The sequence below is a fragment of the Oratosquilla oratoria genome, chromosome 25 (genome assembly GCF_046742065.1).
Source record: "Oratosquilla oratoria isolate Oo_2021 chromosome 25, ASM4674206v1, whole genome shotgun sequence".
NCBI classification, from domain to species: domain Eukaryota; kingdom Metazoa; phylum Arthropoda; class Malacostraca; order Stomatopoda; family Squillidae; genus Oratosquilla; species Oratosquilla oratoria.
Genome location: NC_134801.1, coordinates 2,717,954 through 2,732,953, shown reverse-complemented (window position 1 = coordinate 2,732,953; position 15,000 = coordinate 2,717,954). Strand labels below are relative to the sequence as shown.

At 42.1% G+C, this 15,000-nt stretch overlaps 1 protein-coding gene across 1 annotated transcript in view; it reads right to left on the bottom strand.

Annotated features, from left to right (window-relative positions):
- LOC143038798 (uncharacterized) overlaps window positions 1-14,920 on the bottom strand; it is a 19,216-nt gene extending 4,296 nt beyond the window's left edge. The window contains exons 1-2 of the mRNA XM_076208338.1: window positions 14,884-14,920; window positions 12,635-13,965 (exon numbers count right to left, since the gene is read on the bottom strand). Coding sequence (XP_076064453.1) covers window positions 12,635-13,965; window positions 14,884-14,920 — 1,368 coding nt within the window. The remainder of the gene's footprint in view (window positions 1-12,634; window positions 13,966-14,883) is intronic.
- Window positions 14,921-15,000: the final 80 nt, after the last annotated feature.

Sequence of the window (15,000 nt, the reverse complement as noted above, 5' to 3'; positions counted from 1 at the left end):
AAACTATCCACTTCCTCCAGTCGCTCTCCCTTAATGCTTACTTCCAGACTACTACTACTGTCACCCCTTGTACATCTCATCACCTTACTTTTACCCACATAAATCTTCAGCTTTCTTCTATCACACACTCTCCCAAACTCTGTCACCAACTTCCTCAATCCCTCCTCCGACCCTGCCATAAGCGCAGTGTCGTCCGCAAAAAACAGCTAGCTCACCTACCACTTTTCTCCATTTTCTTTAACCATCTCCAACCCCTGACCCACTACCCTTGCGTTTACCTCTCGCACTACCCCATCCATGTATAAGTTGAACAGCCAGGGCGACATAACACTTCCTTGACGAAGTCCCACCTTTACCTCGAACCACTCACTCTCTCCACTTCTAATTCTGACACAAGCTCTACTACTCTCATAAAAAGTATTGACAGCTCCTAGAAGCTTTCCTCCTATCCCGTATATCCGCATAACTTCCCACAGTGCCTTTCTGTTTACACTGTCCTAAGCCTTTTCCAGATCCATAAAAGCCTCAAAAAACACCCTTCCCCTTTCCTATAACTTTCTCACATATCTGTCTTACCACAAAATCTGACCTACACAACCTCTACCCGTCCTAAATCTACACTGTTCCTCACCATTTACTCCTTCTGTTCCTCTCCTAATCCTCTCAATCAAGATCCTCCCATAAGCCTTCCCAACTACACTTAACAAGCTAATCCCTCTGAAACTACTACATTCACACTTGTCCCCTTTTCCCTTGTAAAGCGGAACTATACAGGCACTCCTCCAGTCCTCCGGCACTCTACCCTCTCTCCAGCAAACATTAAATAACCTCACCAGCCAGTCCACCATCACTGTACCTCCCTTTTTTAGACATTCTGCATGGCATCCATCCAGACCAGGTGCCTTACCTACTTTCATCATCTTAACAACTGCCTTAACTTCATCCTTCCTTATTTCTGCTCAATTTTCCTCACTCATCACGGTCATCTTCTTAGCATTTCCTACTGCAGCTATCTTTCCCTCCCTATCCTTCTTCACATTTAGGAACTCCCTGAAATATTCTGCCCATCTACCCCTTACTGCCTTCTCTTCCATTATCATCTCTCCATCTGCACCTTTTACCTTTTCTTCTCTAATTGATTCGTCTCCTCTTCCTCCCTTAATTTTTTCCAGAACATCTTTTTATTACTCTTACCCCATTTCACATCTTCTCTCCTCTTTGCTTCATTTACCTTTTGCTTTACTTCTCTTTTTTTTTCTTTGTACCTCTCATATGACTCTCTCGTCCTATTCTGTAACTAATCTGTGAAAGCTCGCTTCTTCTCTTCTACAACCTTCTTTGTTTTCTCATCCCACCATTCACTACCCTTATATATATATATATATATATATATATATATATATAGATATGTATACGCCTCATATACATGACGAGTAGTATCGCCCAGTCATATAACCCACTCCCTCACTCACTCACTCACTGTCCGCCGACAGTCAAGCATCAAACGCTGAGCTAAGCGCTCCTCTCAAACTTGCCGACTCAACACTTCGTGCTCGTGTGAACAGCACTGCCAAGCACCAAACGACACACACACACACACGAACACACGCGATCAATCTAGTAGCCACCCAGTACTGACATACGATATTACGTATACTGACGGTCCTCCCCTGGATATATAATTAACATGTATGGTAGTAGACATCAATACGTAATTAATGCAGTTGCCCCACCCATGTGGGACAACAAACTAACAAGAGATTAATGTTAAGATCACGATTCAAGGCAACTCAAGAACTTGTCCATTCGGCACTTCCGGAGAGGAAAACTCTCTGGCAAGACGCGGAAAGGCGTCGGTTCTTGTGACGTGCCCTAGTGTTAAGACTGTGTAGAACTGTGTAATCTAAGTTTCTTAGAGTGTGACGAATAAAGAACAAAACTTAAAAGGTGTATACCAAGTAACCCCTTTCTGGAGATGATGTAACGACCCCGTTACATCTTGTGTGTGCAAGTAACCCCTTTCTGGAGATGATGTAACGACCCGTTACATCTTGTGTCTGCAAGTAACCCTCGGTGGAGATCATGTAACGATACCGTTACACCCATCCCGTTACATCCTGGTGGCAGCTTTTACCCGCAACCCATCTTCTCCGAAGAGACTACGGTGTCCTATAAAGAAGTGACCAGTACCTTCAAACCCATCCATTTTCTCCACCTACATTCAAGTACGAACACCACCCGCACGGAACGAACCGCTCTCTACGAACAAGAACTTAGTTCACACTACACAATCCAGGGCAATCGTCACAACCGAATCCACACTACTAAAATCAACAATCTCAAGGTAACATAAATTTCTTCCACTTAATTCCAATATATTCCGTAATAATAACCATACATTACCCATTCAAACCATCCCTGATACTCGCCTTGTCTTCCTTTCCATAACATGCGAGCATAATTCATCCGCCCCAGAGGATTCACACCGGCTGCGCACAGACCCGCGTAACAGCCACCTCATCCCCTCAGACAGCATACCCACTTTCCACATCAACCACCCAACCTCTTTCACCGAACGTTACCTTCGACTACTACAATTGCAACGTCAGCAACACCACCCCCTGCCGGACATTGGCATACCACTCGATTCAGCTCACGGTATCAAGGTAACCATTATACCTTCAGATACCCACGTGCCCAACGCACGTAAACCTTACTCTATTCCATCTCTCTCTCTCTCTCTCTCTCTCTCTCTCTCTCTCTCTCTCTATATATATATATATATATATATATATATATATATATTAATTCCACATTTATTAAATTTATAAATATTTGGTTTCTCTGCATATATATACTTTATGTACACCTTTTTTTCTTTTGGTTGTCATACCTTTCTCATAATTTAACCAGTAGCTCTTATAATTATATGTTTCAACACTTAATATATTTTGCCTAATTTTTAAAACAACATATATTTGTATATGCAATAACTTTTACTAGATTTAACTATTACATAATATCACATTCATATGCATTCTTCCAGTTAAGTAATTCTTGTTTAAACTATATACATTTATATATACAATAACCTTTAATTGCTTTCACTACGTATTACCCGTTTATATTTAAATAGAACTTATACATTTTTATCAATGTAACCTATTTTACTGCTGTAAATTTATTTATGACAACCATAGTTAATTCTATTATAAGTATAATATCACAATAATTAACTCCTTACTATATCATATTATTTCCACATTTTATTATTATTATATGTATATATATATATTTTTATGATTTTACATATGTAATCCCGTTATACTGTATAACCGTTGACACCCTATACCCCCCCTCCCTTATCTAAGCATAACATATTACCCCTTAGTTACTGTATACCAAATATTTCTAATTTAACTATTTTAAACTAGACCACCCATCTCACCTAACTATTAAGTAATACATGCATCTCTAGTTAACCACTAACATGGCAACAGGAACGAGAAGCAAATTAAAAAAAGCGGTAGAAACCATCCTCTCTAAATCTCAAGAGGAAAACCCATCACGCAACTCAAAACTAGACAAAGACGAACCAGATCCTCACCAATTAAATCCACAGGTTGACATTACCACAAAGCCCTTAGACCATAACCGCTCACTTACCTTCGACCACGACGCCCCTAAGGCAGGTACCCCAACAATCCCTCTTTATGAGAATGATATCTTACCCTTTTTTAACCAACCCTCTCAAATAGACCCCTTTCACCCCTCACAACTACAACCACCCATTCCTCCCATCCAGCCAAATATGCAAACTACACCTCCTATAAGCCATAATCAGTTCAACCCCCATATCCCAACACACAATACCCCCCTCCCATTCAGCCACAGTATCAACCCCACCATCACGCTCCCCATGCCTACCAAAACTTCCCCTTCCCTTCTCCCCATACCCCAACTGGTCAAACCACCTCCACACCATACCACCAACCACCACCTAACCTTCCTCCAAACCCACAATATTATCCTTACCCACAACCTCAACCAACAATAATTAACAACTATCAAAACATTACCCCCCTCACAGAAATCCCAACCTTTTCCCAAGATAGTGGATTATCCATTACAGACTTCTTGACAGCATGTGACCTGTTTTTCTCAAAGAACCAACACTACTCTGACTCAGATAAAATTAATTTGTGCCGTCAGAAAATAGACCCATCTGACATTTGCCGTTCAAAGGCAAGGATGCTAGACAGTTTAGTTGCATGTGGAATCACATATCAAGAATATAAACACCACCTTCTTAATGTCTTTCAAACAAACAAGCAAACAACATCACTTTCCTTCTCACTTTCCTCAATAACACTAGAGTCCAACCACATTCCGTTACGAACATTATCGATTTCGTAGCAAACGGAATTAAAGAAGTCAGAGAGGACCTGGAGAATAACTCTCCTTGGATCCACACTGACCAATTTGGTCAAAAGGTCATGACCATAAAACACTTACTAACATTCTTTGAGATAGGTTTCTATCTCTCCCAACTCCCTCCAAAGTGTTTAAAGGAAGCCTCCAAAAGGGAACTAAACACTAGAAACCCTCTAGCTTATACCTATATCCTAGACATCACCAATGCTTGCAATGTATCCTTATCCACCCCCCACTATCTCCCAAGACTAAATAGCCTTCAGTCACAGCAGCCCCCTCCCACCAATCAAGGACAACCTTCTAAGTGGTGCTCCTACCATTCATCACCCAGTCACAACACTAGAGACTGCATACAAAAACAACAAATGCAAACACAGGCACCACGCCACCCTATCCCTTGCTCAGTTCATGGAACCATTTCCCACACCAATGCCCAGTGTCGAACACAGCAACAACAATACCCGCAGGTACAACACCACCCCATCCCTTGCTCAGTACATGCTACTACCTCGCACACTAACGCTCAGTGTCATGTTCAGAATCAAAACAAACAAGTTCCACCCCCCTCTAAACCTCCACTCCTACCTACACCAACACATCCAAACAAATACTGCAGCCTACACAAAACAACAACTCACTCCAACGAAGAGTGTTACTTACAGAAATCACAACCACAACCTCACCAGAGAATTAACAAACCGTTCACCACCTCTCGACAAACAGCTCCCTCCCACACAACACGCACAACTCAACACCGATTGGGGGAACGTGTACCAGCCTCACGCACCAAACCACCATAGGAATATCTCACACACAACACAACTACGTCACCCTAAAAGTGACTTTAGATCAACTCACAGTTGACATGATGGTTGATACAGGAACAAACCTGAACATCATCCCAAGAGCTCTCTATGAAGCATTAAATGACCCACCCCAAATTCAATTTTCCAATATGGAAGGACTCCTACTAGAAGGGAGCACCATTTCTCTACACGACACCATAGACTTAAATATAGAAGTCAACAACTTCCAAGTAGGTTTCACACCTTTCCACATAGCTGACGAATGGAGTCTCGATCAACAAGGTATAATAGGATTAAAATCATTGAGGACATGGAAAACTATTATAGACCTAGACAAAAATAACATCTCCTTCTCAGATGTGAATGATGAGCCAACTGTCCCTGAGACACCCGACTCAGACACACAACCTCTCTCATGTCTCCCTTCCTCAAATACTCCAATTCCAACTAACAGCTATTCCTTCCGACCACCCCCTTATGTCACCTCAAAGGCATTGATGTCTAACACAGTCATCATTTCCCCTAGACATTCCATGACTGTCCCACTATACATACCCGGAGCAATCGGACATCAGGACGCCATAATTGACTCTGAAACGTCTAGACTTACCAACATCTCAATTGAACACTCTTGGGACATAATCCAGGAAAATAGAACGGCCTTAGCCATGTTAACTAACCTCTCAGACCAACACCGTAAAATCAGGAAGAATACTAACATTTGCGCAGTCCACCTCCATAATTCCCCTATCCAGGAACCACTCCCACAACACATCAACCCAGTAAGACCAACACAACCCCTCACCCCTATCCATCCAGACCAAATCATAACATCAGTTGACAGAGAAATTCATAACGAGCTATTAGCTCTCCTACAGAGGAATAGATCAGCTGTCGCCTTAGAAGGTGAACCACTAGGCAAATGTGATATAATCAAACATCACATCGAAATTCCCCCTAACACCACCCCCCCTTCATACACCCCCGCTTACCGCATACCTCACAGTAGGAAATCCCAAGTCAATAGCAGTGTACAAGAGATGATACACCAAGGCGTAATTTCCCATTCAGACTCCCCATGGAACAGTCCCCTCTTTTTGGTCCCTGTTGTAGATTTTAGGAGTGTCAATCATCTAACTCAATCTGACCCCCACCCACTACCTGCCATGCAGGACGTCCTCCAATCAATAGGTACCGGTAACACAGTTTTTTCCACCATTGACCTTAAGTCAGCATTCTGGCAAGTAGAACTCACTGAAGAATCAAAACCCGTAACTGAATTCTCCACTGACAAAGGACACTTTCATTTTCAACGTATACCCTTTGGCCTTAAAAACGCCCCCTCAACCCAACAACGGTTGATGACCCGCATATTCAGTGACATGATAGGAGTCTCATTGTTCGTCTATTTAGACGACCTCATATATAGTCCCACAGAAAGAGACAACCTTAACACTTTAGAGATTGTCATCAAACGTCTCAAATATACGGGGTTAAAGATTCAATTAGGGAAATGTAGATTCCTCATGAAGGAACTCACCTTCCTAGGCCATAAAGTGGATGCAAAGGGGATTCATACAAACACAGATAAAATAGATACAATAAACAATTTCCCAACCCCCAGAAACGCAAATGAAACGCGAAGTTTCATAGGGCTAGCCTCATACTACAGACATTTCATTTACAATTTTGCACACATAGCTTCCCCCCTAACCAAATTCACAAGGAAAGGCGAACCATTTCAATGGTCAGAGACAGAACAACAAAGTTTCGACACACTGAAACACTCTCTGACCACAGCCCCTGTACTAGCCTTCCCTGACATGAAGAAAGAATTATTTCTTTACACAGACGCCTCCTCTAAAGGAATAGGCGCAGTCCTACAACAGAAGGATGACAATGGCAAAGAGCGCCCCATAGCCTACGCAAGTAGAGTCCTCAATAAAGCTGAAAGTAACTACTCAACTACACACAAAGAAGGACTTGCAATCATATGGGCACTAAAACACTTTAAATACCTCATTTTAGGCTACAAGATTACCATACTAACAGACCACCAACCCCTAGTCTATCTTTTTAACTCCAAAGACTTACATGGGAGAGTTGCTAGATGGAAAGCAACTCTCCTTGATTACGATCCCAAGATCGTATACTTAGCTGGGAAAGCTAACGTAGTGGCAGATTGCCTGAGCAGACAAACCTACATCACCCCCATAACCCAAACCACATGCATACCTATGCAAGAACTCAGAGATGAAACTGAAAGAGACCCTATATGGTCTCCAATAAAACAACATCTCCTTTCACAAACCCCCTTACAGTCCCGACCACCTGTCCCTATAGAGGAACTCAAACTGGTCGACGGAGTCATAAGGAGAACCACTAACACCAGAGAGGTTACTGTTATCCCCAGAGCCTCAGTCCCCAAGGTCCTACACATATTGCACGACAGTGCAATGGGAGGCCACTCAGGCAGAGATAAGACACTAAACACTGCTAGGCACACATATTACTGGCTTAACATGAAAAGAGATATAACCACACACATAGATTCTTGTGTAACTTGTAACCAATTCAGAGGCCCTGACCCGAAACAAATCCACATCAAAGACATCCCACTCCCTGCTGAGCCATGGGAAACACTTGGCATTGACCTACTGAAAATGCCAACGAGCCATCAAGGTTCCAACTATGTACTCACAGCAGTAGAATATTTCTCTAAATACACAATCTTAATGCCACTCCAAGACAAAACAGCAGAGACTGTAGCCAAAGCCCTAGTTAACAATATTTTTTGTAGATACAACATACCACACACAATGTTATCTGACAATGGATCAGAATTTAAAAACGAGGTGATGCGCGAAATAGCACACCTCTACAACATTGACAAAACATTTGCCACTGCATACCACCCACAGGGAAATGGTCTGACTGAGCGAACAAATCGCAAGGTCCTAGAGGTTCTCAGACCCTCGGTCAACGACCTCATGGACAGTTGGGAAGATTGGCTACCACAGGTACAAGCCAGTATAAATAGCACAGTCAATTCCGCAACAAAGATGTCCCCACATGAGATCATTTTCGGCCAACCAATGCGCCTACCCTACCAAATATTCAACCAACCACCCCCACCCTTATACAACCTAGATAACCTCACACACTGCATCAAAAGAGGTATGCAAACCATTTACAAACAAGTTAGAGCAAACTTGAAAGAAGCCCAGGAAAAGACAAAGACAAAACAACACAAACGCTCAATCCCACTTGACATAGCGCTTGGTGACACTGTCATGGTCAAAGACTCAACCAGGACTAACAAACTCAGACCCAAGTTCTTAGGTCCCTTCACAGTCACAAGCTCACTCCCTAACAATGTTTTTCTACTAACGGATCCTTCCGATCACACAACCGTGACCATACATGGAGAGAAGCTGAGAAAAGTCAAACTCAACCTCGACCCAATCCCACTTCCCATCAACAACCCACCTACCACGACCACACATAACTCACCCAAACGCAAGTCTCATCCCATGACTCTGCGTCGACGCAACTAAACATGCACTCTAGCTCTCGCCCCTGAAGATGCAGGACGTCATGTATCTATCAGTGGAGGTTAAAATGGCCCATTTCCAATAAGAACTCCCTTCCGCATATCTAATGAAACTTCTCCACTTCCTTCCGACCAATATAACCTTAGCGAGAGTCAGATAAACATATCCTCATTCACTGAGACATAACCTTCATCCTCCAAAATGAAATACATCATTAATTACCCACCTTAAACATCAACTATCTTTCAAAAAAATTATTCTTAGCAACATACCTATGGACTCGATCAAGAGATTCTCCCTTTCGGAAATCTACCCCTACCCACCCATACCTAAAGGCCCCCTCTACCATCCTTCCAAGTAAAATAGACATGGTACACCTACTGAATAAATCGACTACTCTTGACATGGACACCTTCGACCTCCATTGCCAAAAACTGCCCTACACATCCACAACCCTCTCAATCTTAATCATTCTCTTTATACTTGTGATATTGACCAAATTCTGTTGCACGAAGTAAAACCTTCCACAACATTTCAACCCCCATTCCCGACCTTTTGTAAAACTAGATTAAGTTCCTTTATTCTTGTGTCTCACCCAATATCTTAAATAACATAATAATTCTTACGAGAAACTATATACATACTATGAAATAAAACAAGTGCTAAGTGACACACCAAACTGACCATAGAACAGTGTTTAGAAAATGACACTCCCTACAGTGATAGTGATAAAACACATGAACGCCATAACATTTAGAAAGTGATTTCAACAGTGTTATCAAATATATAGTGAAACCTTTCATATGATATTTAATATAACATGTAATCTGGTGAGACACAACGTTACTCTTCGGAGACACAACATCGCATACCCATACCTACAGTTCAAGATGCCCCTTTGGGACCTCAGATTCACTTCAGCACCTCCCCCCCATCTTCACATTTAACCACCCAGGATTTTGTGTCTCTGAAAATTCTTTTTTCACTGTATAACCATAGGTATAAAATTTTGTTAACCATGTAACCTTAGGTGCCGGGAGCCACCTAACCCCAGGGGGAGAGCGATATATATACGCCTCATATACATGACGAGTAGTATCGCCCAGTCATATAACCCACTCCCTCACTCACTCACTCACTGTCCGGTGACAGTCAAGCATCAAACGCTGAGCTAAGCGCTCCTCTCAAACTTGCCGACTCAACACTTCGTGCTCGTGTGACCAGCACTGCCAAGCACCAAACGACACACACACACACACACACGAACACACGCGATCAATCTAGTAGCCACCCAGTACTGACATACGATATTACGTAAACTGACGGTCCTCCCCTGGATATATAATTAACATGTATGGTAGTAGACATCAATACGTAATTAATGCATTTGCCCCACCCATGTGGGACAACAAACTAACAAGAGATTAATGTTAAGATCACGATTCAAGGCAACTCAAGAACTTGTCCATTCGGCACTTCCGGAGAGGAAAACTCTCTGGCAAGACGCGGAGAGGTGTCGGTTCTTGTGACGTGCCCTAGTGTTAAGACTGTGTAGAACTGTGTAATCTAAGTTTCTTAGAGTGTGACGAATAAAGAACAAAACTTAAAAGGTGTATACCAAGTAACCCCTTTCTGGAGATGATGTAACGACCCCGTTACATCTTGTGTGTGCAAGTAACCCCTTTCTGGAGATGATGTAACGACCCGTTACATCTTGTGTCTGCAAGTAACCCTCGGTGGAGATCATGTAACGATACCGTTACACCCATCCCGTTACATATATATATATATATATATATATATATATATATAATATATATACATATATATATATATATATATATATACATATATATATTTATAATTATATGCATATATATATACATATATATATGTATGTATATATATGTATATATATATATAAATATACATATATATGTATATGTATGTGTGTATATATTTATATATATATACATATGTATGTATATATATATATATATATATATATATATATATCACTAAGAACAACATGTGATCCACAAATTTTGCTGGAAACCACTAAGGAAATCGGAAGAAAACAGTAATTCCCAAGCGCTTTCGTGTAATTCATATCTTTAGGGGAATACAGAAAAAAGTGTGTTATAAAGAGATTTAGAAATAACAAAATTATACACTAGGAAAGGAACTGGCATAGTACAAGATGTCACTATGCCAGTTCCTTTCCTAGTGTTTAATCTTGTGACATCTCGTACGATGCCAGTTCCTTTCCTAGTGTATAATCTTGATATTTACAAATTTCTTTGGAACACAATTTTTTCTGTATTCCCCTGAAGATGTGAATTACACGAAAGCACTTGGTAATTACTGTTTTCTTACGATTTTCTTAGTGGCTACCAGCAATACACACATATATATATATATATATATATATATATATATATATATATATATGTAGATATATATATATATATATCATCATCATCATATCTTGTCGCACCAGAACCGTGTCCATATAAGGGCAGTTTCATTTGCTTCCCTAAGGTCTTGGTCGGAGCAATGGGGACTCAATGGACATTCCCGGAGGACGTGGACCATCGTCTGTACTTCGCCACAGGGACATTGGGGGCTATTGGTGTATCCCCACTTGTGTTGATTTTCTTTCGTTTTGCCAACCTTGGCTCTTCCTCTGTTTAAGGTAACCCGGTCCTTCCTGGTTAGGTTTGCTCCTGGGGGCAAGGTCTCGTTTGGGCATGGTATGGCCTCGTTATGGCCCAGATTGTCATATTCCTGCCAACATTTTAGTCTATGGGCCACAGCTTGGGTTGGATCCAGTCCCTCCACCGTCATGAAGCTTTGGCGAGACTTCAGTCTCTGTCCAACCTGAGGGTGACCGTATAGTGGATGCCTAGGATCATTTTGTTGTTTATATTTTTCTATCTTGGTAATTATTTCGCGCCGAATGTGGGGAGGTGGAATCCCTGCCAGTCTGTAGATAGTATGTAATGGCGTTGGTTTTAGGGTACCTGTAATTATTCGACACGACCTGTTCAGTTCTGGATCTATTTTGTGTGCATGGCATGACCTGGCCCATACTGGTGCGCAATATTCTGCAGTGGAATAACACAGTGCCAAAGCTGTTTGTCGCAGGGTGTTTGGATCTGTTCCCCAGCTGGTGGTGGCAAGTTTGCTGAGGAGGTTGTTTCTGGTTAAGATTTTTCCAATCAACTTGTTGATATGCTCTTTGTAAGAGAGAGTCCTGTCGAGAGTAACACCTAAATAGACAGGGTGTGGGTGGTGTGCCAGATCAGTGTTGTTCCATCTGATTCGTAGCTCTCTCTTGGCTTGGTGATTTTTAAGGTGGAATGCACACACCTGTGTTTTATTTGCGTTCGCATTGAGATGCCACTTTTTGTAGTACGTGGAGAGTGTGGTTAGGGCCTCTGATAGTCGGTCTTCGATGGTGTTGAAGGAATCAGACTGAGTGGCAATCCACAGATCATCTGCATAGATGTACCTATGGATATTCTGATACTGATACTGTGGCTGGTCATTGGTATAAATGTTGAACAGTGTTGGAGCCAACACAGATCCTTGTGGGAGTCCGTTCTTCTGGAAACGGTACCTGCTTTTCTTGCCATCCATTTCCACATAGAAACGGCGGTTTGTTAGAAGAGACTGGATGATGTGAACCAAGGTGTGATTCTGTAGTGTTTTGGCAACTTTCAAGAGGAGTGCCCTATGATTGACTGTATCGTAGGCGGCTGTAAGATCTACAAAGACAGCGCCAGTGATTTTCTTTTTCTCGAATCCATCTTCAATATATTGCGTTAGATTCAATACCTGACTGCAGCATGAGCGGCCTGGTCTAAAGCCTGCTTGATCAGCTGAAAGTTGTTCATCAACTGTTCCCTCAATGCGTGCAAGGATCATTCTTTCATACAGCTTGTATAAGGTACACAAGAGGGATATTGGTCTATAGCTTTTGGGAGATGATGGATCTTTTCCTGGTTTGAGAAGGGCCACTACTCTGGCTTTTCTCCATATCTTAGGAATTTGGTAGGACATGGCGCAGTTGTTAAATAAGGTCAGTAGCCATGTCTTGGCGTTTTCCCCAAAATGTTGTATCATCTCTGGAGTGATGCCATCCTCTCCAGAGGCCTTGCCACATTTCAGATGTTTCATTGCAGTATTTAAATCAGCTAGTGTGAAGGGTTCAAGGCCTTGTTTACAATCTTGCATGATGCAACCCATCTCATGCTTCATTTTCTTTAAAAAGCCTCTCTCTTTATTGGCTGGCTTGCCGTTGAGTAGCATTTGATTAGCCACCTGGTTCGGTGTGACAGCAGCTACTCTGGGCTGGGGGGCCTTGTCTGAATTGAGTTTTTTAATTGTTGCCCAAACTTTCTTGCTGTTATGGGTCATGTCAATATTAGTTATGATCTCATGCCAGCGTTCTTTCCTTTCCTCGCTGATTGAGGCAAGTAGGCTATCTCCGAGCTCAGTGGTACTTTCAGAGAAAGGATCTTCATTATATGCCTGAATATACTCATTGTATTGGTCTTTGCTTTGCTCAGAGAGGCCAGGGATGTAATTCTTTCTGCATCCTCTGGGGATGTTTGTCTTTGCAACCCTCCAAACTTGTGTTTGGAATTCGCCATAATGTTTGGGTGCAGGGATGATATTAGTAAGAGCATCTTCTAGGTCTGTTGTAAAACCTACCCAATTGGCTCTGCGAAAGTTAAACCTCGGCTTGGGCTTTATTATTTGGGGTCTGATCACTGGTCTTACTGTGATTACAATTGGGCGGTGTTGGGTTTTTGGTATTGGGTCGCCGATGGATTTATCAAAGTTTAAGACGTGCCTAGATGATACAAATGCTAGGTCGGGGTTGTAACCCCTTCTCCATCGTGCACTTTGGAAGGATGTGCTATCCTTCGCATCATGGAGGATTGTCAGGTCCTTTGTTGTTGCCCAATTCTCCACTGCTTCCCCATCTATATTTGTATGGCTGTACCCCCAGGTATTACTGTGGCTGTTAAAATCACCGACAAGCAAACTTGCCTTGTCGATTTGGGGTATATTTGGCCATGTGAAGGGGGTTGATGGGGGTTTGTACACTGTAGTGACGTTGAGGTGTACAGTGTCTACCTGTAGGATCTCTAGCCCTCTTTCTGAATAGTCAATACTGTTCTTGATAATTGACTTGTCTCGTGAATAAATTGCGCTGCCATGAACGGGGCTTGCGTGAGAGAGAGAATGACGATGCACATCGCCTTTCACTATTGGAAGATCTGTATATAACATATTTATCACCCTTAATCATCATCCAGAGTGGTGCTCTCCTGACCCTTCCTTTCAGTAGGGACATTTCGCCACTCCTTCGTTTAGACTCCCCAAGGAGCGTCATGTATTTAAATGTTCAGCAATACTGTATTAATGTTAGTTTTTTTGTGTGTTTATAACAATGTATCAAAAACCATTGTATTCAGGTGAAAATGTAACAAGAGTTACGAAACGTCATACTAGTAAATAACAGAATCGACTTTATTCGTCTGCATTCCCAACACTTTTGGAAAATTCCTGTATTCCTTAAGGATGTGAAATGCCTCTTTCGAAAAATTGAAAGTCTTCAGAAAAAGATCATCAACGCCGAGATTTCCGTCGCCTTTAACACTACATGCATTAGAGAAAAATTGCTGACGAATTACACACACACACACACACACACACACACACACACACACACACACACACACACACACACACACACACACACACACACACACACACACACACACACACACACACACACACACACACACACACACACACTCTCACACACACACACTTGGTACCAGAATAGGAAAACATCCTACCTCCTCCTTAAGAATAGCCCTAGCCAGCAAACCCCAGTATTCCAACATAGCCACCTTGTGTACAAATATACATGTAAAAAAGGGAGCTGTGAACCCTTAATTAAAAGTACATAGGGTCGACAACCGCAAAACTGTCAAGACGCCTCACCCTTCACCTCTGTAATGGGGCCATAAAACAACACCACATTGACACACATCAATCCCCAGTCACACCTCTAGGTGTCCTCTGTGCTAACTTTTTCATGGGCATGGTGGAGAGTGAGGTTTTTTAGCACCACCCGTAAGCCTCTTATACATACTCGATACATGGACGATATTTTCGTCCTCATA